Source organism: Motacilla alba, chromosome 2 (assembly GCF_015832195.1).
Source record: "Motacilla alba alba isolate MOTALB_02 chromosome 2, Motacilla_alba_V1.0_pri, whole genome shotgun sequence".
In the NCBI taxonomy this organism is placed as follows: domain Eukaryota; kingdom Metazoa; phylum Chordata; class Aves; order Passeriformes; family Motacillidae; genus Motacilla; species Motacilla alba.
In genome coordinates, this window is record NC_052017.1 from 91,162,530 (window position 1) to 91,186,433 (window position 23,904).

The 23,904-nt window shown below is 39.0% G+C and overlaps 1 protein-coding gene across 2 annotated transcripts in view; it reads right to left on the reverse strand.

Moving 5' to 3' along the window:
- Window positions 1-23,904, reverse strand: part of AHRR (aryl-hydrocarbon receptor repressor) — an 89,871-nt gene that overhangs the window by 41,643 nt on the left and 24,324 nt on the right. For both annotated transcript variants that reach the window (XM_038126154.1, XM_038126146.1), the window contains exon 3: window positions 21,403-21,584. In XM_038126154.1, the coding sequence (XP_037982082.1) occupies window positions 21,403-21,584 (182 nt within the window). The remainder of the gene's footprint in view (window positions 1-21,402; window positions 21,585-23,904) is intronic.

Genomic DNA, 23,904 nt, shown 5'->3' on the forward strand with positions numbered 1-23,904 from the left:
CTTTAATTAAGCTTTAATACGTTAGCTTGTCTGAATATTTGCTTGCACACCCTTCTGAATAAACACATAAAAGATAAGTAAAAATGGGTTATTCTCTCAAACCACAAAATGGATTGCAAGCCTGATTTATCAGGAACCTTGAGTAAGAAATCTGCAGACTATTTATTCCAGTTTCAAATCAATATCCACATCGCTCACAAAAAATCAAGATGATTCCAACAGTTCTTCCTTTCACCTTTAAGTTTTTAAATTACATGTTTATTAATCAGAATCCTGATATCCAGCATAAGTTTAGAGTAGGAAAAAAAAATTAATTTCAGAAAACTATTCTGTATTTAGAAAGTCTGCTTAACATTGGTTAGTTCCAGAGTTAAGGACCTCAGAATGTACAATGAATGTAGTTTAATATTTTCATTCGTGACTTTACCAAACTGATCCACAATTAGCCTTACGTGTATTGCAGTGTGTTCTGACCTGTTAGATCCTGATTGCTTGAGTGGGATCTCAACAAATCCCACTGATCATGATATTTATATATATTCAGAGGAACAGCACATCAGGACACACTGATTCTAGGATCTGTGAAACACATGACCTATCAAAAATACTTGAAGACTTTCCCAATTCTTCAAAATATCCTTCATAACAGCTTCTTGTCTGAAGAGCTTTTCATCTTTTCGCTTGCGCAGATATATTTTATAAAATAGGTTCTCTATATCCGCTGAATTCCTGATGTTTTCTCTCTCTATGGCCCAAGAATTTTGTCCTCGTTTGATATGGCTCACACTATTTCATTGTCATTACACCATTTTTTCAGGACTGATTCTCCCAATGAAAATAATACATCAGTGGATGCTGATGTCCACAGCAGAGGCAGCTGCCCTTTGAGGAGAGGCTAAAATGGCTGTGACTTTTACTGACAAGAACGAGGGGAGACACAACAGAAGTTTACAAAATTATAAGGGAATGGATAAACTGAATGCAGAACTGCTGTTTGCCTAACCCCACAATATGAGGACTGTGAAGTGCCCTGTAACACCAGCACAAGAATGCTTTAAAGTAGATAAAAGACAGCAATTTTGAAGATGAGAATACCAGACTAGATGGACCACTGGTGTGGCACAGTAGTGCATCTCTTATGTTGTTTTATTCTCACTGCAATGCCGTGGCCTTGTCCACAAAATTTGTTGCAGGCAGAAAATAAACAACAGATGCACAACAGCAGCATCTGTGACGTGAAGCAAAGTATATCACAGAAGTGACAATAAGAAAAATCAGAACCTTATGAGAAAGCCTGTATGTGACTAAATTTAAGCATATGATGAAAGAGCAGCTTGTGACTAATTATTGCATCCAAAAGCAACAAAAAACATTCTTTAGTGATAAACAGCCTATTGAAATAAACTTGAGTCTGAAATATTTTTCAGAAACATAGAGACCAAAATCCATTTTTACTGAAAAAAACAACTAAGAGGAAAGTTATGTGTGTTCATAAACAAGCAATTGAAGTCTACTGGAGTCTTTCCTGCTTTTGGAAAGGTGATTGTAAGAATTGCATTTTACACCAGAAATGCAATGAAGTCTTGATAACAGATTTACCTTGAGAATATCAGAACATTTTTAGTCTCTGTTGGCTGCAGAAGATGTGCATCATTTTACCCTCTCCAATTTCAATATATAGTTTAGAACATTTAGTAACCAATCACTGAAGGACAAACTCAAATCAAAGATCAAGCATGAAAATAAATGCAATTAGGAAAATGCATAAGAAAGCATCTGTCCCCCTTCTTGGTTAAAGCAAGCTGACAATGAGTACCTTATGTGAGATTTACATGATCCTTGCTAGCCTTTTTGGATTTGATAACCTCTTTTCCAGGACTATGATTCAAACAGACTGTCTCCTGATCTTCCACTCCTCAATTTCTTGTGCCTTTATAATTTTTGTTGCACCGTTCTGCATGTAAAGACACAGGCTCTGCTTGGCCTCTTCTGCTGCCTGTGGAGGTTGCCACAATGACATGGACTGCATGAAGCCTTGAGAAGTTAAATGCACCCAATGTGCTGTGGGAAAAATATGCCTGAAAGGAGGTCCTTAAGCTTTGGATTTTCTAATTCAGGAAGTAAAAACACGTGCTGAGACAAGATAAGGGCAAGTGAAACATCAGGGACATTATCGGAAAGCTTTTTAAAAATTATTTCTGAATCGATTTCCAGGGTAGTTTTAAAACATTGCGCTGTATTCCAGAACCTTTTGGAATGATGAAGAAAACCAGTAGCATGACAATCTTACCTAAAAGCTCAAAATTAAGAACTATCTGACAACAGAACTGTCAGAAGCCTGAACTCATAATGTTACAATCCCTGAATCTCTTAAATGTGTTTTTATCCACATTAATATTTTAATGTATGTATTCAAAAACTAGTCCTGCAAAGCTACCCAAACAGATGGATGTTGTTCCCAACTGGAATCCCTTGTAAGACAGGGGTCCTGCAGAGAACACACTATGGTTTGTCCAAAAATAAATTCCTTTGCAGAACAGGAACCTTCTGCAGAAGTATAAAATGCATGCACACAATGTATTCAATTACTACAATAACCTTTATTTCTCACTTCCTCACAAAGGTTTTGCTTTGCCTTTCCTGACAGCCATGTTCCATTCTCAGAAAAAGATCCTAAGCAGATGCCAAAGACCCTAAACAGACCAGCAGTGGGCTTACATTTTCTCTCCCTTTCAGCACCAGAGAAATAAAGTTTCTTAAAAGTGCCATGGTCCCTAGGTCAACAGCCAGAATTAGGACCTTCAAATTTTCTGAGCATAATAAAAAATTCTGTCTTTATAAAAGGCAGGAAAAGTGACATTTAAAGGCTCTAAGATTGTAGATTTTTCTCCCTGCTTTGATTTGCTTTTCAATTTTTAAAACCAGAGAATACTTAGATATAGTGATAAAATTACAAGGCAGGCACAGAGTTCTTATCAGACTTGTCCCATTTGAAGATAAGGAAAACCAATGTTCTGTATTTCAGAAACAAAGTCCTAGCTAATAAAATATAACCTTTTCTCCAGTTTCAACTCTTCTGTATGTGTCATTGACTTGAACAGGCAAGTCTGACTCCTACAAAGGTGCCTGCTGCCTTGACTCATAGCTAGCTACCAAAGAAATAATGAGTATTCCTTATGGGATAACGATGGGAATTTTGTATCTCATTCATGAAATATATAGGATTATGCCTCCAATACAGCCAATTGCAGCTTTCAGTAATAGCCAACTGCAGCTTTCACTGAGTGATCAATGCCAGGTGAATAGTGTGTATAAGGAGAACAATGATACATAAAGTACTTCTTGTGCTTCTTATTCTGTCTCAGGTCTCTGGATGAAAACCAATGATTTCTTACCTACTGACTCATCAGATCTGTTTTATACTCATCATGTGACATAAACACTCATTTCTATTGCATTTTCACCAGTTACAGTATGATCTCCATTGGATGTACGCTGTGGCTCACTGCCAGAGTCAGTCCAATAACCACTGAAACAAGACTTACTAGCTCTACACTAAGGAAAATGGAAGTAGGTTTGAGGGAGAAAGCGAAAACTACAAATCACAAAAAGCAAAGATGATCTTGCATGTTTTAAAAAAAATGTGAAATTTAACTGGAGGCAGTGTATACTCTAGGGCACACTTTGTTTTAAGCCCAAGAATTTTTCAGAGGAATCATTACGGTGCATCCAAAAAAAGGAAGGCTTTTTCTCCTGCCGGGGCAGATTTGCAGGGAGGAGGCTCATTTCTGCATTGCTGGTCTGGCAGGCAGCAGAGCTCTATTCCTCTGATCAAGAGATCACTTTCATAACCACTTTTCTGAGGTCACAAATGAGTCTGCTGCAGTCACGCAACCCCTCGCCTACCAGAGCTTACTACAATACAGGTTCACGGAAGCTCTTTAAAGAGGCAGCCCATCCTTTCAGCACTCACAGATATAAGGCACACGTGTATTATCATATGGGATTCTCCCAAATGTGTCGTGGGACTGTTTTTCTTCAGTTGGGTCAGGGAAGAAACATATAGCTTCAACTTTTGTCTGGATGGAATGTTGTTGCCTGAGTAGAATTAAATAAAAACTGAAGCTAAATGCTTCACAGTCCTTTTAAATGATACTGGCAACTTTTGCAAATATTTAGTTAACCTCTCCCTTTCTATTTTCTTAAAGGTCCATGTTTGCCAAACAGGTGCTACTGTGAATTATGCTAATTAAGATATTTAAAAGTCATGGTAAACAGTCAAACATTAGATTCAATAAACAACAAATACGATTGCCCTGAATTAAACATTGCCCTGCCACACTGTTAGAAACACAGCGATATGGAAATAGTAAACCAGGAAACAGGCTTATGAGTTGACTCTGAAGGAATACTCTGAAATTACAATAAATTCCAGCCAGAGCTTGTTCCTAGGTCAGAAAAGTCTATTTTATTTCAGCCAAGTATCCCAAAAATTACCAATATCTGTTGTATGGATATGCCTTGCAGGTGGTGTCCAGAATGACTTTGGGTGATAAAAGGCAGTGGGGAATTTAATAAAAAAGTTAATTTTTTTTTTCCCTCTTATGTTAAGTCAATTCTACCCAATGAATAGGGGGTTTGGCCTATTTTCACAAGCAGTTAACACTATGAAAGCAACCGTTGTTGTTTCATCATTAATTATTTGCACTAATTACCTGAAATAAAGTTTTCAAAAGCTGTTAAATTACTTTGAAGCCTACAATTAAAAAAAAATTATGGTGGCTATATTGCTCATTGATATTTTGTGAGGATTAGTGTGCAGACACATTTCATTTAATGGCAGCACAGACAGGCTTGCCCAAACCAGCTTTATAATCCAGCTTAAATAAAGTAACAATAGGAATGAGGGCACAGCACTAAGCCTGTTGAGGACTCACAGTGTGGGATGCAGTTTGCACTGTCCTGCAAGTTCATTGCTATTATTAGACACACTACACAGGTGAAAGCTTGTTGAGGTGTGTCCATACATGCTACAGAGAGTTTCAGGGATTCTGGAGATGCAGCCACAGGCTGTTAAGTACCCATGGCTTCATTCAAAACAAAGGCTTTTTACACTTTAGGCTTGACCTTGATGTGTATCTTCACCCAGCAGTGGGAGAGGCCCTCTCCCATCTGCATTGCAGTTTCTCATTGACACAAATAACATTGCAGCCCAGCTTCGATATGAAATTAATGACATCCCAAAACTGGCCTTATCTCTGCTCCAGGTCTGGCCTATATTATGGAGAGGAATAAGTTGGAAGCTAGACAGAGAATTATGACTTTACTGCTGGTGTGGACCTCATAGTCAGAGCTCGGTGCACTCACGTGATGTGCATGCTTAACCTCAGGTGCTGAGCATCACTGCAGCTTCTCAGCTCAGTCAAAATTTGGTGGAGGTGGTGAGACAGAGTCACCAGTCTATAGAGGGAGGGTGTTGACAGCCTCTAGAGTGACCTCTAACAGTACCAGTGCAGACAAAGCTGCAGGCATTTTTGAAGATAAGTCACACTTTCAAAGAGTTCTGAGACTTCTGCAGATGTTACCTTTAGTCTTGTTACTGATTTGTGCCCATTCACTTATCACTGCAACAGCTTCACATGGAAATGAAAAATATACAGGATCAGCTCTTGCCTAAACAGACTTTGCCTCTATTTATGAACTTTGGCTGAAGCACAAGAAGTTTATCTAGAGAAAAACAGCACTGGAGACTAATGCAAGTATTTAATTAACATGGCAATTTTTCCTTTCTAGCTATGGAAAGAGATACATGAGAATGCTGTTGAGCTACCTTACCTATACCAACAAATTACACTGTTCTGGAGGCAGCTGGCAAAGAAATAATTGCTAACTGCAGGAATGACTTGATGTATGGGCATTTGAGGGTAAACAGCTGCTAGAATACTGCTGCTCAGCTCTGTTCTGCATGCCAGTCTGGCCACAGAGCTGGTACCTAAAAATTCTTGCCTTTCTGAAAGTCCTTTTAATAACCCCTATTATATGAAAGCAAAATATTTCTAATCTTTTTTTCAAGAATATGACCTCTCCTACTCAAAGACTGTGGGGTCAATTGCTCCATTTTCTAAGGAGATGCAAGCAGGCAGCTAATACATGTGTCTAAGTCCCACAGGATCTGCAATTCTAGAGGAAGAAATAGTCAGTAATTTAGTACAGTGAAATCAGGATAAACAATAACTTCTCATGTGCCAACTTCCAAATAATAACTGCAAGCCTTCCTCACTCTCTCCACAGCTCCTAATATCTTGCACCTGATAGTTGAAAGATCTGTGCATATGAGAACATGCATCCAGTAATTTGGATTAGCTGCAAATCTGCCTATATGTTATTTTTTTTAGTCCTTTTGTGGAGGACTTTCTTTAATCTGAAAAATATCCAGAGAAATTTATTTTTGTGGAGGATTTTATTTAATCTGAAAATTATCCAGAGAAACGTAATAGAGTTCACTGATACCTCAACTAATAACCCAAGATCAAACCATTTCGGATTAGTGTACCATAAATCATTTTCAATTAATAAATTGACTTTAAATAGCTACTAAGAGGTATTCTTTCATTAGAAATAGGTTTAAGTACTGTGACAAATTACCGTTATTAGACTCAAACCTAAGGCTTCCTGAATAACTTGGTTATAAAAATTATAGCAAGCTTACTCACAAAATCGCTTCTACCCTCACCCTCTTCCTTCTGCCCCAACATACTGCACATACTTGAATATGGCCAGATTTTGTCTGGAAGAGGAGGAAAAGAGTGTTTTGCTACTGCAATGTAAATGAAGGTCTAGCTTGGTCAGAACCACTGAAGGATGCCTGGAAATGTGCTTGTAGTAGGCAGACTGAGAAGGACAGCAAATCATGCAGCTGTAGAAATTAGTTTAAAACCGATTGTTTAGTTGTTTAGTCACTAGCTATGGCTGAGCCTTCCACATGTGGTAGTTCATACAGCCTGTCCCAGCACAGCATAGCCTTTGCCTGGTGTGCAGAATGAGGGAAGGAGCTGGAGTACCTAACGATTGCGCTCCAGCCACGGCAACAGAGCCGGGACGGGATGGAGTCAAGGCGGGATGGGGCAGGCTGGGAGCGGGGCAGCTGGAACATTCTTCTGCCTGATGTATTTTCCATTGGCCAGATGTTCCCCAGTTGACATGAGCTGCGAGAAGCTGCCTGCGCCACTCCCGGAGGGTGTTCTGACCCCTGGGAAGCACTAAAGAGGCCCAGACCTGCCCAGCATTGAGAAGGCACAAAGGTATTTCGGAGCTCTGATCCTCTCTTCTCCCACTCAGTCCCAGTGCCAAGCTCAGCTGTGGCGCAGGAGCTCAGCGGTGGCGCAAGATTCATTTTGTGCATTAACCCGATGAGCTACGGTACCATCTGAGACCAACATGCAGCTAATTGCTGTGAGAACTAAACTTTGAATTTCCTGACCTATTCAAAGTTTGAATTTCCCATTCACTCCACACTCCCGTACTAACAGATGGTCTACAGGGTGTAGCTTCAAAACTTCCTGCATCAGAGCATATGCAAAGACAACAAGAGGAGATTAATTGCACACTCCTGGAAACCTGCCCTTTATTTGCAGAATGGTGAAATTCTAAATAAGTCAATTAACGTGCCCAAGCAGCCCCCATCTTCCACGCAGATAGTGTTGGCTGAAAGTCTTCCGCCCAAGCTATCCCTGCCATGTGGAGCTGGAAAAGCACTGGTTACAGGAGCTGACTCATCAGCTGACTAGCCCACAACCTCAGCCACAAAGGACCAAAAATGCTGGTGGTGGCATGAAGCGTGTGGGTGGGAGCAAGGAATAAGCAATCATCTGGCAGCCTAATGCAGAAGGGAGGGTTGACAACAAGCCATTATTTATTCCCCCCTCCCGCCCTAAGGCTCATCCCTCTGCTTCAGTGATTCTCATCATCTTGACGCTGTGGTAGGGCTCTTTGTAGGGGAGGGAATGAAAGGTACATCCCCTCCCTGTGGCCCATGCAATGAAAGCATCAGCAGGCTATCTGAGCTCACCACACCCAGATCTCTTAGGGCAAAAGGCCCTCACGGAGGGGAATGGAAAAGAGGTTTGCCTGGTCCTGTTTTCACCCAACAGGAGACTAGAACAATGTCCTGTTGCAAAAAAAAAAAGGACATCATTGCTTTCCCACCAAAGTCAGTTACTGGAGATAAGAGATGGAGATCCAGTTCTGGAATGGCAGATGTAACCAAAAGTTTTTAGGAGTTGAGCAAGGAAAATAGAAAAAAAGGGAGAATGTTGTAGTGAAGATGGGAAAAGACAAGGGGGAAAAACCTATATGGAGAAAACAAGAAAAACTACAGAAGAGGAAGATGCAAAAGAGAAAATTTTACAAAGTAGTTAGGTGGATTATCACTTTAAAAGGCTGCTAGAGAAAGAGAAGTGGAAGAGAAGTCACCAAGTTAAACAGCAAAAATAAAAAGAAAAAAGAAAACTGGCAGATTTAATTAAAACTCAACATGAAAGTACACTGATAAAGTCCCCCAAATTCTTCATATGCACCACATTTTCTCCATATAAATCTAAGTTAATTTTTGCGTGTTCATTCCTTCCAGCAGCCTTCAGCACTGCTAATCTACCTATAGTATGGTCAGTTGGTCCCGAATTTAACTAGCACAAAACATTCCCCAGCCACATTATTGGTGTGGTGATGGTGTGACTTCACACCTCCCAGGCTTTAATCTTTTCAATGGTATTTTTGTTATGACTCTGAAAAATATATTTAACTTCAGGCAATGTGTTTTTTGAAACACTGGGGCAGATTTTGAAAGCCTGGCTTGTATTACTCCACTAATGCCAAGGTTAAGCAAAACATAATAAGGAATTAAGGACATGACCAGTTGTCTTTATGTTTCCGCCCCAACCAAACTTGTTGTTTTCTGAGAAAAGGCTTTTTACCCAAATTTTGCCTACAGTAGGTCTTTCCTGGCAAATTGCCTCAGTGGAAAGGAGATTAAGTTTCTCAATGTCCTCTTTTCTTGGAAACTTTCTGTTACATTTCCCAGTCTCCAATACTGGCAGCTCAGGGCACAGGAATCTACAGCTTGAAAGTCTTCCCCAACATGTTTTTCGCATGCTGCTGTATTGGCACTTGGCAAGAGAGTGATGAAGAGTCACAACACTGTAGTTTGCAGCTTTTCTCTGGCTGGAAAAACTGCACTAGTTGAACATAATCTTCAGAGAGTCAGAAGACAGAATATCTGCTGAGGCTACAGTATCTAAAGTAAGCAAGCTGACCCCTGTGTGGAGATTGTGACTTGACTTGACTAGATAAAGACAAGATAAATAAATTCCTCTTTCCCAAATGATCTCTTGGAACTCAGTGTCCCTGCGCTAAGTGTTGCTGTAAGGGGCACATCTTCTGTCCAGAAACTGACCTCTCCTCCCAGCTCATGCTTACAGGGGTGACAATCTTAGCCACTCTACTGGTTTTAAAGATACTATCAGCTGCTACCGCGATACTTTTAAGGTATGATGGCAAAGTAACCTTCAAACTGACATTGTCTCTGCTTTCCTAACCATAACTTGGCAGCAATAAATGGAGGGTGCATCACTGTCCTGAAATGATATGGCACTTACTTACTGCCAGACTTATTAAAAATTTCTGAAGTGCTTGGTGGCATCAATAAAAATGAAGAATGCATGTTGTAATGTGCAATACCTTCAGACTCTCTGACGTGTTACTGAGTATGTTTGGCTCAGAAGAAAGAGTTCTTCCCTTAGGGGGACATACATTAAACCCTACATTGCTAGGGTTTAATACAATTCTGGTGGTCCTGAAGAAGTGCTGAAAACAATCAAAACCTCTATCACCCATCGTAATTTGAGAGCATTCTGCACCTCTAAAAATTAATAATTTCAAACATTGCTAATTTCCTCTTAGAAATATTATTTGCTGTGAGATGTACAGCCTTTTCCTATATGCCACTGTGTAGATGCAGTGTAGAAAAAGCATGGAAAGAACAAATACAATTTCATTTTTTCTTCATGTGCTGTTATGGTCCTTATAACAACATATTAAAATATTCTCCACATAAATCCTTACATTCACCAGCTGAGGATACATTATTAAGGCTGAATTATTTATCCTGTCAAGAAACGCTTTCATGAAGCATTGTTTATTGTGCCATTTTCCCATACAAGGTTTGTAGGGGTCATTTGATGGCATAACACTGGTTTAATAAATTATTTGGAACAAAATGTAGAGGGTTTGTGACAGGTTTTCACTGACACTGATATACAACATAATACCAACATACAGAAGATTACATTTGCTGCACAGATATTGAAATAGTCAGGGGAATATATAAGATTAATATAAGGTGGCATGTTTTGCCTGTATACAACTAGTAAAATGGTTATGAAGTTGTCAATAGACTGGAAAAAAACCCCAAAACCTTAAAACATGTTCTGTTTTGACTTATTTCTGATTTTTGCTTGTTTAGAGTCCTCTTAACTTCTTTCAGCTCTTTCCAATATGTAAGTAGCCAATTTATATTGCAGGTTCAGATGTAAATAGGAATAGTGGACATTTACTTATTATAACAAATATTTACTTCCTATGTACCTTCAACTTTATATATTCCATGGAGATATAAAGAGGAAATGCATTGAAGGGATTTCAATAGAATTTTAGGGACATGGTAAGTTCATATGATAGATACTTTGGCAAGACTGTTGTGTAGCATCAAACTTTCACAAAAGTAATGATGAGCTTCTTTAAAAGAAGTTCTAAAGTCTGCTTGTAACTTCTCTTACTGAACATCTAAGTTTGCTGATATACATTCTTCTTCTACTTGATGTCAAGATTTTAGAAAATTTGTCAGTTGTATGACCTACTGTGTTGCACCAAAAAGTGTAATAAAATTAAGACTGGACTTATAAAGGGAACCCTGATGTGCCTCATCTAAAAAACTTGCATTTCATTTCATGGTGGGGAACTTTCAGAGCACTGACTAATATGTTACTGTTACATTAGATAGAGAAGAGAATCATCTGTGTTGAAAAAGACACTAAACCAAACACAATTAAACAAAGACAAGTCCTTTAGAGTGATCCATTAAGCCAAACTGTAGGACTATCACACAGCAAAGTGGGGCAAGCTTTGCAAAAACCAGCCCCCTACTCGTATTTTATATGGCTCAGTGGGGACCTTGTCACTCTCCACAATCACCTGAGAGTGTAGCCAGGTAGGGGTCAGCCTCTTCTCCAGGCAATCAGCAGCAGGATGAGAGGGCACAGTCTTAAGCTGCACTTGGGGTGGTTCAGCTTGGACATTAAGAAGAACTTCTTCACTAAAGGATCTTTAAGTATTGGAATGGCCTGCCCAAGGAGGTGGTGGAGTCATAGTCCCTGGAGGTGTTCAAGAAAAGACTGGACGTGGCACTTAGTGCCATGGTCTAGTTGACAAGGTGGTCATCAGTCAAAGGCTGGCCCTGATGACCTTGGAGGTCTTTTCCAAAGTAGATGATTCTGTGATTTTGTGATCCTCATTGTATCAGAATTCTCTGCAGAGCTTTACTATGTGCTGTAGCCCTAGAGTCAGCAGTAGGAAAGTGAGAAGGGAAGCTAGGAGGACAATCTCCCACACTATTCACTAGCTGAAAACTATTTGTCTTCTTTGTCTTCAAAGTCCTATGCAATTACAATATGCCAAACTAAATTCCTTGTTCTGTTGGATAAGAAGTATTGTCTTTCCTTTAAAACATATCTGTGTTTAAAATGAGAAACAAAATAAATCATTTTCTTGACAGTAAAGATACACGCTTCCTCTCAGTGATGGTAATCACTCATGAAGCTGAGAACAAGTGTAAACCAAGCCAAAGTTCATGCCTGGGGGAATGCTTTCCTTCCCATCCACTGCATAAGTGATAAGGACAAAACTACTGCTAGTATCTTCTGTAGTCACCGAAATTGCTAGCAAGTTCTGAAGTAAAAATGCCGTTTTTCTTATGATGAAAACCAGTCTTGTTTCCATATCCAAGGAACATATGGGTTACAGTGGAACTAAACTCCAAGTTTTTCCTCAGTCTCCAAGATCTAAACATAATTTAACTCAAGAGAATTAGATCAATAAAAGTCCCTTACTTAGAGCTCAGGATAATGGAATTTGAGCCATGCAGGCTGTGAGAGTATTTCAACAGCTGGCACCAGGCTGGGCCAAGAAGGGCCTTAGCTGCAGAGCAGGGATTAAGCAAGCACAGTGCACAAGCAAGATGAACATCACTGAATACAAAAGACAATGTGTATATCAGTCTCCTGGATTAGATGGACCCAGATTTTTCCTTGCCACTTGCATTTACCACATTTATTTACACATCCTTGCCACGTTCATTTACATTTATGCGATGTGAGATGCACAGTGTGAGTTAAGCAAATGCACTGAGCACAAAAGCCTACCAAATCAAAATGGTTAAGAATGACTGAGCAAGCTGGAGAAAGTTGAAGATGCACACTCAATGGCTCACAATATTTTGGGCACTTTCCCTAGCACTGGACCAATGTGGAAGCTGTGGGATCACCTATAAAATCAGGCATCGTGTGTGTGGCTGACCATGTGTCTGGTCCTGAGTGTACTTCTATTGTCAGTAGAAACAGTGGAACTCTCCCAGTGCCAAATGCCTTCAGGAGAAATCGAACAAAGATTCCACTCATGTCACTTGTCGTTTCCAGCTCCCTGGTTTTTGTAATCAGTCTTGATAAAAGCAAAAGAAACATTGAAGCCTACAGGGATGTTTGGGTGGCATCCAGCAATAGAAAAGTTGTATGAGATGCAGATTCAGAATTACAAGAGGAAGTTCTGCAAGAAGAATCCTAGTGATGGTGCGTTTCCCAAGGACAGTGTAAAATCTGTGTAGTCCAGGCTTTCTCATGCAGGTGAATAAATCAGTCTAACAGCTCTGAATTTGTAATAGCTCTGGTAGTATAAACAACTCACAGCACATGAAACAAGCACCAAGGAGCACCAGAAAATATCTGAAAATTATTTATAACTGAAACTAAGATCCTTCATTTGCCAGTACTCAAGAAAATAAGTATTGAATTTAGAGCCAGTCTCAGAACATGACACTGAACGTAGTGTTGCACAGATGGGTTCCCTTGATCTTCAAAGTTTATGGGAATTCAGACAATTTAAATTTGTCTTGTTCTTCCTGAATATGGGTTCATTCTGAAGTAAATCCTGCTTGTAAATCAACACTCGTCCTACAAAACTGGTCTTGTTTGCAGGAAACTAAAGAGAAAACTAGCCAGGAGAAGGAGGTACACCCTCTTACAACAAGACAGCAAGAGCAGACACAGTTCTCCTCCAAGAGTCAGCAAAGGCCTCCCAAGGACAGAGAGATCTCCAGATTATGCAAGAGGACCTGTAGTGCAAAACAGCCTCAGTTATTTGTCACATGGAATGAATGGTGTTCCCAGGAAACAAGGGGAAGAGAAAATATTGACCCATTAGTATAAGCAATATGTCCCAATAAAATGGTCTCCCTGGCAATTAAATATATTTAAAAATCTAGTCAAAATAATGTTTGAAAATGGGTAGTGTGGAGGAGATTCACTTTGCAGTGGCTTCTCTGCAAAGAAGTCCAGCCAGATCTCAGGGAGGGATTAATGCAGCTATCCTGCCTAAAGTCTTGACACTTCTACTAAAATTTCACTGATGTAGTATTTTAGCACTTGATTAGAAAATGATTTGCAGACAGTAGGTCTTCCTTCAATTATTTACTTATATACCACTTATGCAGAAGAACAGTTTTTCCTTTTTTTCAGTTGCTGTATTGCTAAAAAGATGGTAAAATTAGAGAGAAGTAGAAAATGTTCGAGAAAATTAGAGAGTGGAAAATGTTTCTTTCATGAGCAGTCCATTTTTGGCCAAAACACTCCAAATATTGGTGCAATTTGAACACACCAGTTCAACATAGCCACAGGAATAATCTTACCTGTTGGCCACTCTGACAATGAATGTTTCTTTTCAGTACAAGTCATTGAATATGCTGTCCTAAACTACCCAAATGCTTACAATCTAATTAAGCTACACCCATGGACTACAGCAATATATATGCTAAAGACATTTTGTATGTGTTCAAAAAAGGAAAGTCCTTATTTCTCTTCCAAGGAAAAAAAAGTCATTCAGACATTCCATTTCAGAGGACAGGACTGGGAATGCTCTAACTCAGTAGAAGATGCCTTTTAAAATCAAACTTCTAATTGTTAAAAAACTCAAATATACTGGAGAATTCTTGACTCAAGGTATAAGCTTCAACCCTAACTAATCAGAGGAACACAAATTGAATCTTTGATTTGTGTCTCAAAGTACAGGTTTAATTAAAAAAAAAAAAAAAAGAAGTTTGAGGATAATCTGAAAACCTCTAATTATTTACATAATGGAAATAAATATATAAGTCATACCAAGAAAAGACAGGTGGGAATGAAGGGATAGAATCAATGAGGTATAATTTTCTCCTTCTTGTTGTTTGTTGGTTTAGGCATTTTATCCTGTTCTTATAAATCTATCTTATAATATTTATTGGTATCTGTTCTAAATATATCCATTATAAAGGACCTGGAGAGAGTCCAGTGAAAGGACACAAAAATGATGAAGAGACTAGAGCACTTCTCCTGTGAGGAGAGGCTGAGAGAGTGAGAGAGCTGGAACTTTTCAGCCTGGAGAAGGGAAAGCTCAGGGTGGATCTCATCAGAGTATAAATACCTAAAGGAAGGGTGGAAAGAACAGCAAGGTTCTTTTCAGAAGTGTCCAGTGACAGGATCAGAGTAAAAGAGTACAAAGTGAAGCACAGGGGGTTCTCTCTGAACACCAGGAAACACATTTTCACTGTGAGGGTGACCAAGCATTAGCTGAGGTTGCCCAAGGACACTGTGGACTCTCCATCCGTGAAGATATTCAAAAACTATCTGGACATGGTCCTGGGAAACTGTTTCTCAGTGACCTTGCTTGAGCAGGGGGCTTGGATCAGGTGACCTCCAGAGGTTCCTTCCATCTTCAACCCATCTGTGAATCTGTGATTCACTAAGACTATGATTTTAAATTTAAGGGAAAGCTTCAGGCTACTGAAACTGGCTTACAAATGAAAGATGAATTTTTCCCATGGAAATGGATCCAATATAGACCATAACTGTAATAGTAAGCTCAACCATATGAACGTAGTTTAAGGATCAGTTGAATCTTGTTGTGGAAAAATTTGCCATGCTTATGTAAAGTAAAATCTAAAAAACATATTTATACCAAAGAAGCAGAATTTGTCATTCCAGGAAAAAAAATAATAATTACTGAAAGTTTGAAAAGAAAACTCTGGGAAAACAGAATTACTAGGAAGAGATGGTGGGGTAGAAAGAGATGCCTGAGAACCACAGGACATGCACTGAAGAGGAACCTTGGAACCTCAGACCAGGAGCTTTGGTTGAGGTAGGCAGCACTCCTAGAGCACTGTTGAGTAGCATTACATTGCAGATTATGTATGCACTAACAGCAAGATCACTCTGTGCTTCTTTACTCATCTCAGATTTTAAAACCTTAAATTTCTGTGTCGCTGGAGTGTCATGCATGTCTCACCAGAAACAGGTCTGCAGTGGGGACTGCAGCACTAAATACTCTAATATTACAATGAATAGTAGCCTAAAGGGTCTAAGGAATGAACCTGAGGAATCTCAGTCGCAGTAGTATGCTTCTGACCTAGGAGAGTAACTGCCATGGACACTGTAGGAGGAGAACAAAGCTGGAACACACTGCAAGTAACTGAGGATACTGAAAATCAGGCCAGCTGGGAGGAATCCTTTGTTGCTTTCTTCTTAAAAGGGATAAATTCAATTTCCATTTAAGATAAACTTTGATGGGAATTGGATCACACCAAACACATAGACGAGTAAAAGGAAATGACCCACTTACATAAATGCTAAATCAGAAGACAGAAACCACACAGTCAGTGTAGTCTATACAAAGTTTAATTGAAGGGGAGAAATGGGTTAGAAGGAGATAGGGCAGCTTGGTGAAGGTGACCAGGAAATCCTGAAATCAATGGTTGCTGGTTGCAGCAGCAATCAAAGCATTGGAAGACAGAGGACCAACAGGAGGGTGACTTCAGTACACCTGGAAAAATCTCAGAGAACACCTATCTAAGGGAAATAGAAGCTGGAAGTTTTTTCAGTGAAACAATATATAGGAGATAAGTATAAACTGTCTCAGTGGCAGTGAAGAATGGGAAAGGTAAGAAAAGACCAGCTTAACAAAATCTTGAGTTCTTCGGTGACTGGAAGCTCACAGAAAATCTCTTTTAAAATGAATAAAATAAAAGACAAAAGTATAAGAAGAGAAACAGAAAAGCCAATGTATAGTATCAGACATAACAAGGGAGGGAAGGTTATAAAAATCATGCTGGAAGCCCTTTAATCATACGAGGTTGGGAAAATAGTTTTCTGCTACTCAGCAGAAGGGGAGCCACAGACAATGAAAGCAAAATAGTTTAGTGTTTATTGCCTCTTTTTGCTTCCATCTGCTAGGATCACCTTCATGGCTGTAAAGGCTGAGGTGCCACGAGAAACTGAAACAATATTTTTTTCTACAGAAGGGGGGCTTAAACTGAAGCAGGAGAATTCCAGCTTGGATTTTAGGGATTGCAAAAGAAGGTATTAAATCAGCCATGTTGCACATTAGCAAAAAATATTAGACAATGCCTCAGGTTAAGGCATAGCTTATTCTTTACTCAGGAAAGTTCACTACAGGCTTGTTTCCTAAAATTTTTAATTCTGCATGGAAACAGATGAACTAACATTTGTAGACAAATTTCTCAAACTCTACTGTAATTCAGTTTACAATCCATATATAACTGTAGTCTAAGGCAGGTCAAACAACATGTCTCCATGCTTGACTGTCACTAATTTTGCAAAGATCTGGATTGCAGTTTAAATATAAAACTTACAGAAACTTTAAATATATTTATTCACAGAGTTCATCTGTGACTCTCTACAGTCCATATTTAGTCATCCATAAATCTATCAGAATTTTAGCTTTCAAAGTCAAATGAAGTCTGGAAGTAAATAAATACAGAGAAGGCACTGAAGTCTGCAATAAACACAGAGATTCAAAATAATACAGGAGGGAGATTTTTGTCTGGAAAACACTGCTTTTGTGCTTGCATGCACGTCTCTGGTTTTGAGTATGTATATGTGTGTATGCAAAAAAGTGTCCAGATGGGCAAAATAACAAGCTATTGAATTAAATTATGCTTTATATAAATTATGTAGTAAAGGGTTTGAAATAAAAATGTTCATCCATATTGAGATGTGTACATTTCCCATCTAACACTATACTCAACATCATCAATCATTTATCAGAAACGCTTATGGGTAAAAGGTCTAACATTACTTAATGAGATGTCAAAGGAGAAGTTTGAGTGAAATTTGAGTGTTGATACAAGGTTAGTTACACTAAGAACCGAAAGATGAGGAGCTATATAGCCCTAGTTGTAACTGTGTTGGTCTAAATTGTTGTAGTTGGTTTCCTTACAAGGACTGGGAAACGTAAGTTAGCGCTCTCTCAGAAAGGACCTGAGCTGTTAAAAGGACAAGGTGCTATTCATCTGACATTTATTTACTAAATTATTACCTGTACTAGAAGGGAACGAGTTAAACAACCAACAAAATGGGGCTGGTTTTGAAGTGGAGCAAGACCACCATTTCCCCACCACTGGAAAAATTGAGAAATAAGAAGTACTAAAGGATGTGTTGTCAGAAGTGGTAAAGGAAGACAGACAACAATTAACCGAGATGGAACATGTCCAAGGCAGAGGCCTAGCAAACTCAAGTGGTCACAGACACCGAGCGCCGCTCCATGCTCACAGGAGCCCCACCCAAAGCAAGTCTTTGTCAGGGCCAAATGACAGTCACAGTTTCCTGTCGCCGTTGATGTCTCAGTCATCAACTAACCGTTGTTCAGACCCAGCTGCCTCATACACGAGATCTGGTGAGACTGGAAGGTTATTGCTGCAAGCCATTTTGAAGTGCTTGTCAGGAAAATGCAAAATGACTGAATGCCTGTCGCTTGGGGGGAGCAGGGCTATTAATAGAGCCTCTGCCAACTGATAACAGAGATATGGAGAATCTTAAACAAGTAGACAGTGAAAAGAAAACATTTCTAAGAATGAGGGAGGGAATTCACCACAATTACTTAAACTAAATCCTAGGAATATCTGTCTCAACAGCCAGGTCTAAATTTTGGAAAGGAACCAGGCCTTTGCTTAAATCACTCAAGTAAGGTGAACTGGTCATATGGCTCAAGGTGCTAACCTCTAATGGTCACTAAAATGGAAATAAATGACTGACGGATGTTCTCCACGCACTAATACCCAATTCTCTGCAAAATCATTTTCACACTTGAGGTCAATATGGTTACTCCCTCCAGTTGGCTATTGATCTTCATAAACACGTTTGTGCTGGGCACTTACTATGGCAGAGTAGCTACTAAAAGGACACCTAGTGGTAAGTAAATGAGTGTGCCCAGAAACCGCCGGCATTGCTGAAGGTGTGCCACTGTAACTGGCATGGGAATTGCTGACCCATTATGGGTCGCTCTGTCACATATGAACTTAACGTGTCAAGTGATAGTACTCATTTATTTTTTTTAAATGGCAAGCAATATTCTTAAAAGCATGTTTCAAAAACCTGAAATTTAAGCTTAACTTCCTCAAAACTCATAGAATAGTTTTTATAAACAAATTCTGCACAGTACTGTCTGTTGCTCACTACAAAATTGAATGTACTGAATGTCCACTGCATCTACTTTAAGAATATTGGATAGCTGAACAGAACTCATTACAGATATGTTCTGCCAGATATTCAACGCAAATTTCATCTTGGGCATCATCATTCCTTGGTTCCTCCATTCTGCCACTCTACAATATCCTGAGCAATTCTTTCCCTTCATGTCTTTTCCTCCTATGAAGACAAACAGCTGGAGAACATAAATTGAGCTAACTTTAGTTTTTTGGGGGTTGTTTGTTTGTTTGTTGATTTTCTTTTTTTTTGCCCGTGCAACTTTATAGTCACTTCTTGCCTGTGTTTATTCCAAACCCTTTAATATGTACTAATGCCCTTGTGACCAGGAGATGCCCACAACAGAAAGCTCTGTTCCAGATGGAGTCATGCTGGTCTCATGCAGCGAGGGATTATAACTTTCCTGTGTAGTGACATGCTGCCTCTGGGCAAACAGACCAAAATCCACACTTAGCTTTCTTGTTTATGTCAACATACCATGTTACAGGGATGGAACAACTTGGTGACCACTGTCCCTCTTCGGTTATTGTTTTTATGTTCTCTGTTCCAGGTTTGTCTTTTCTATTGAACATCAGTTTCTTTGGATTAATTTTCCCTGAGTGAATTAGTACAGATTTACTAAGCCATTTTTCCAGATATGTTTTTTTATCCAATTTTCTAACATCTCTGTATGCCACTGGTCTGTTCTCTGTCCTCAGAATGTTTATAAGCTCCCAATTTAGTGTCATCCTTTGATTTAAAAAGCCACAAACAATCCATTTCTGCTCTTCTATCCTCTTTCATCACAACAAAAATTGAAACGCTGGGATGAATATGCTTGTTTACTCTTTTAGGTGAACTTGCTACCAAAGTTTTTGCTTAAAAAAAAAAAAACCAAACAGATTCTGCCTTTTTTTCTCCAGAATTACAAGTAGATCATGATGTTCATGAGGGACGCAGCAGATTCTACCCTCACGCAAACGTTTGCAACCATTCCTCACTCAGCTCAGTTTCCACAGCTCACCTCTCCTCCACTCCACCCTTCTGAAGCTCCAGCCTCCTCTCTTGTCTTAAAATGGCATGTAGTTTCCTTCCTTTACTATAAACAATGCTTTCTGTAACCTTAGTTTCGTGATGTAAACATTTAAAAATAAGAATGGAGGGAACACAAACTATGTGTTCAATTAGGTAATTTGGGGATTAAATTAAATGAAATCTCTCAAAACATGGAACACGGAACATTTCAACATAATGCAGCCTGGCTTTACTTGTATTCCTTTTATCTCATCCCTTTAAGAAAAAGAGACAATGGATCTTAGAAACTCTGGCAGAAGAGTAGTAAAGGCAGCTGAAGAGATATTATTGTTCGTGAATGCAAGAGAAATGAAAGTCAGGCTTGGAGGAAGAGGCCATAGCAGTCAGGTATGTGTTTAAAGAGTAAGAGAGGCACTCTGTAGACTGCAGGATGCTGGAGGCTGGGCCACCACCTGCCACAGCTGACATGGGAGGCTCCTGCTATCAGCGATATCACCCTTTGTAATCTCATGTCAGACTCGTAAAATGCCCTGCGGCCTGCCAAAGTCTCTTCAGGATGACATTTCATTTATACTTAAATGCATTTTAGAAGCAAAAAGGCGACCAACACATATTATTCTTTGGGGAAAAAAAATTATATATATGTACACACCGTGCATCATAAGGAGTAGAAGGAGTAGTAACAGGAAGAAATAATAAAGAGTAATAAAGGAAAAATAATGTCCATAAAAATACTTCTGTTTATCTCTGTAGTCTGCCTACAAGTTTTGGTCAACTATACTCCTTCATACACAGGACTTATTTCCTTTGTTTTTGAAAACAACTCTAGAGAGGATTTCCATGATTAAATCACTAATCTGGATTTTGCTCTTGTGAACTCCTCAGCAACAGAATAAACTCAAAATATCCTCAAATTTGGAAGAATTCATTTTATGTGCATCTGAAAATTGCCATTTGGCTTTCACTTTGTGGTGTGCCAGACCAGACAACTCTACAAACGAAGTGTAGCCTAGTACAGCTTCATTCAGCGCTTTAAACTTTTAATTTCTCTTATCCTGAAAGACAGTGATCATTTTGGCTTTTCAAGTGACCCCATTTCTTCCCAGCATATAGCAAACATAGGTAATACAGTAGTTGCTTGACTTTCACATTGTACTTAAACAGGTTTTTTGAACTTTCATGATAACAGCATCAAATAGAGAATTCAAACTATAATAGGTATTTCATTTGCCCCAAACTTCTTTCCCAGTTTAGTGATTTTACAGTTGTGTTTTCCCATTTTCATCAGCCTGCTGATGAAAGATGGACATTATCCCACTATTTGGTGAAAAACACACAAACTACATAAGAGGAAATGAATGAAATTTCCAATGCAACATCCCATGCACAAAATAATTTCAATAATACTTTTTTTCTTCCCTGGCTTTTATCAATATAATACCATTTGTTACTTTTACTCAGTCTTAGTACAAAGCAGCAATAAATTAGAGGGATACTTTTAACGGGATGCTGAGATCTTAAGGAAACCTACCTTGAAAGAAACTTTTGACTCGGAGATAGCTGACACTAAGGCGCAAGACGGAGAGTTTGTCCAGCTTCGATACGATGTCAGGTGGGAAAGGAAGGAGGCTGGCCAGGTGGTCCAGTTCTGCATTCAGGCGGTCTCTGTGTCGCTTCGAAGGATTTGATTTTTCGTTCCCAACTGCAGGCCTTCTGTGGTGGAGAACACATTTTCAATTACCTGTTTTACTTCCAGAGACTGAGGTGCTGTATGCAATTAATCGATAACAGGAATACTTTGCTTAACTTTTGTGAAAATCTTTAAAGTCTCTGTCCTCTGACAAAAAAAGATTTACCGTTCTGCATTTGCCATGGTGCAAAGACACAATCTTTGTCTTCTCCTTTCGTATCAGGCAAAAAGTGAAGAAATTGTATCTTTTACTCAGGACCTCTCACCTTAGGGCAATGGGTACTATCTTCATGTTCTAGTCAATATCAGGAAAAACAATTTCTCATCTCTGTTGCATAAAGGAAGGGCAGAACAGCAGGGGAAAATTACCGCGACTAATGAATGAACCCATTCAATACCCACTGTATTCATTCAAAGCATCTTAGTTCCCTCCATTTAATGGCTCAAAGTTAACTTGTGGGTCAGGTGATAATTAAGAAAAGAGTCTGTCTTTCGACATGAGTAAAAAGTGTGGAAGGCAAGGTGAAGAGAGATTCTTTCCTCAAGCTCAAAACTCCCGTGTACATTCTCACTTTTACCTTCCTACATCAGTAATAACAAAGATAAGAATTTGGTTTCTTGAGAAGATTGATATTCCTCTCAAAACATAGAGATGAAAGTTACTCAGCTTTCTAGGCCAAGCAAGTCCATCCCCATTTCGTGTTCCTCTTATGTAATGGACAGTACTAGAGAACCTAGAATAGCTGTTGTGAAAATACATTAAGATGAGATACATGACGAGTTAGGAACCTCAGTTGTGGAATGTCCACTGATATTCCCAGAGAACATGTTAGATGCTCTCAAGAGGGAGTAAAGGAAAAAGCTGGTGCTTTTGCATTCAGAAATGGGAACTTTATTTCCAGCCTGACAGTGTGGGGTGCTCAGTGCTGAAGCACAGACTAGTCCATTAAGCAAGAAGGCTTGAGTGGGAGGTTGAGAAGGCTGTTCCTTTCAGTAGCCAGCTATTGCTGGATCCAGCACTAGTCAAGTGCATTATCCAGGCCTGAGCTATGGAACACTGGAGCCATAAACTACATGGATACTCAAGAATGGAAAACAGCAAGAAAACTTTAGTTGTGCTAACAGTTTCTACCTTCACATCACTGAATCCAAGGATCATAATCTTAAGTAGCTAGCTGACAGTGGACAATGAGAGTAAAAATGAATTATTTGTCACACTTTACTACTGCATTTTTATGCTACACACATTTACTGCATTTTTCAATCATAAGGTGGTTAAGGTGTTAAATTACATCAGTATTAATTTGTCATTGCAGTTGTAATTCTAAAATAATTGTGCTTAGGAATTAGCAAAAAAAAAGATTTTTTTTTTGAAGAGCAGTTTTGTACATGTGACTGCTGCTAACTGAAAATCTCTTCAAGCAAATCAGGTATGAAAAATCCATTGCTACTTTTGAGAACCTCACTTCAAGAGAACAGCATCAGTGGACAAAATGGACGGAAAAAATTGAGTTAGAAATTATTATTTTTTTTTATTTCACTAAAAATACATATTTTCTGCTATTTCATTCAAAATTGCCAATACTTATTTATGGTTTTTCAATAACACAATGAGTTGCTTCCAAGCGCATGGAGAAGATTTTGCTGATTGGCATAAATAAACTACTTTCCTATATTAGGGAGAGGAAATATGAGAACAAATAATGCAATCAACAAAGAAGGAATAGTGTTTCTTACTTTTTCTGAGTTAACTGAGTTATTTTTTGCAGTCAACCTTGAGGCTCAGCCATCCTATGACACCACAAGAATGTCTGATCTATGGAGGGCAGTAATTTTGTGGGAACAAAGCCTACAGGTGAGCAGAAGCTAAAGAACATAAGCTTTGCTAATCAGTCTTTACCTCTGACAAACCAGCTGAAGCAAGGAAGCTATGTAGGACAGAAGAAATTAATTCCAATATGGAAAATTAAGCTGATGAGTTCAAGAGGTAAAAATTGCCAAGAGTAACATGAAATAGAAATAGAAGTTTTTCAAGCCTGTTTACTGCATAAAATAGTGACTACTCTATCCCAGAGAAGAATGGCTTGAAGCAACTAGGTGGTCTGCCTTTGTACTGAGTGCAAGGAATAGTTTTCATAAGATGGTTGGGAATGGTGTAAAAAGACTATGGGAGAAAGTTCAGGACAGAGTCTTGCTGAAAACTCAAGGAAATTATTCAGTAAGGGAGTGAATCCAAACAAACAGGGGTTAGATGTAAATGGTAGTAAGGTGCCAAGTGGATGTGATTTTCAACAATGTGAGTTCCATGGAAAGGCTCAGTTAGCTAGCCATAAACAGAAAGGT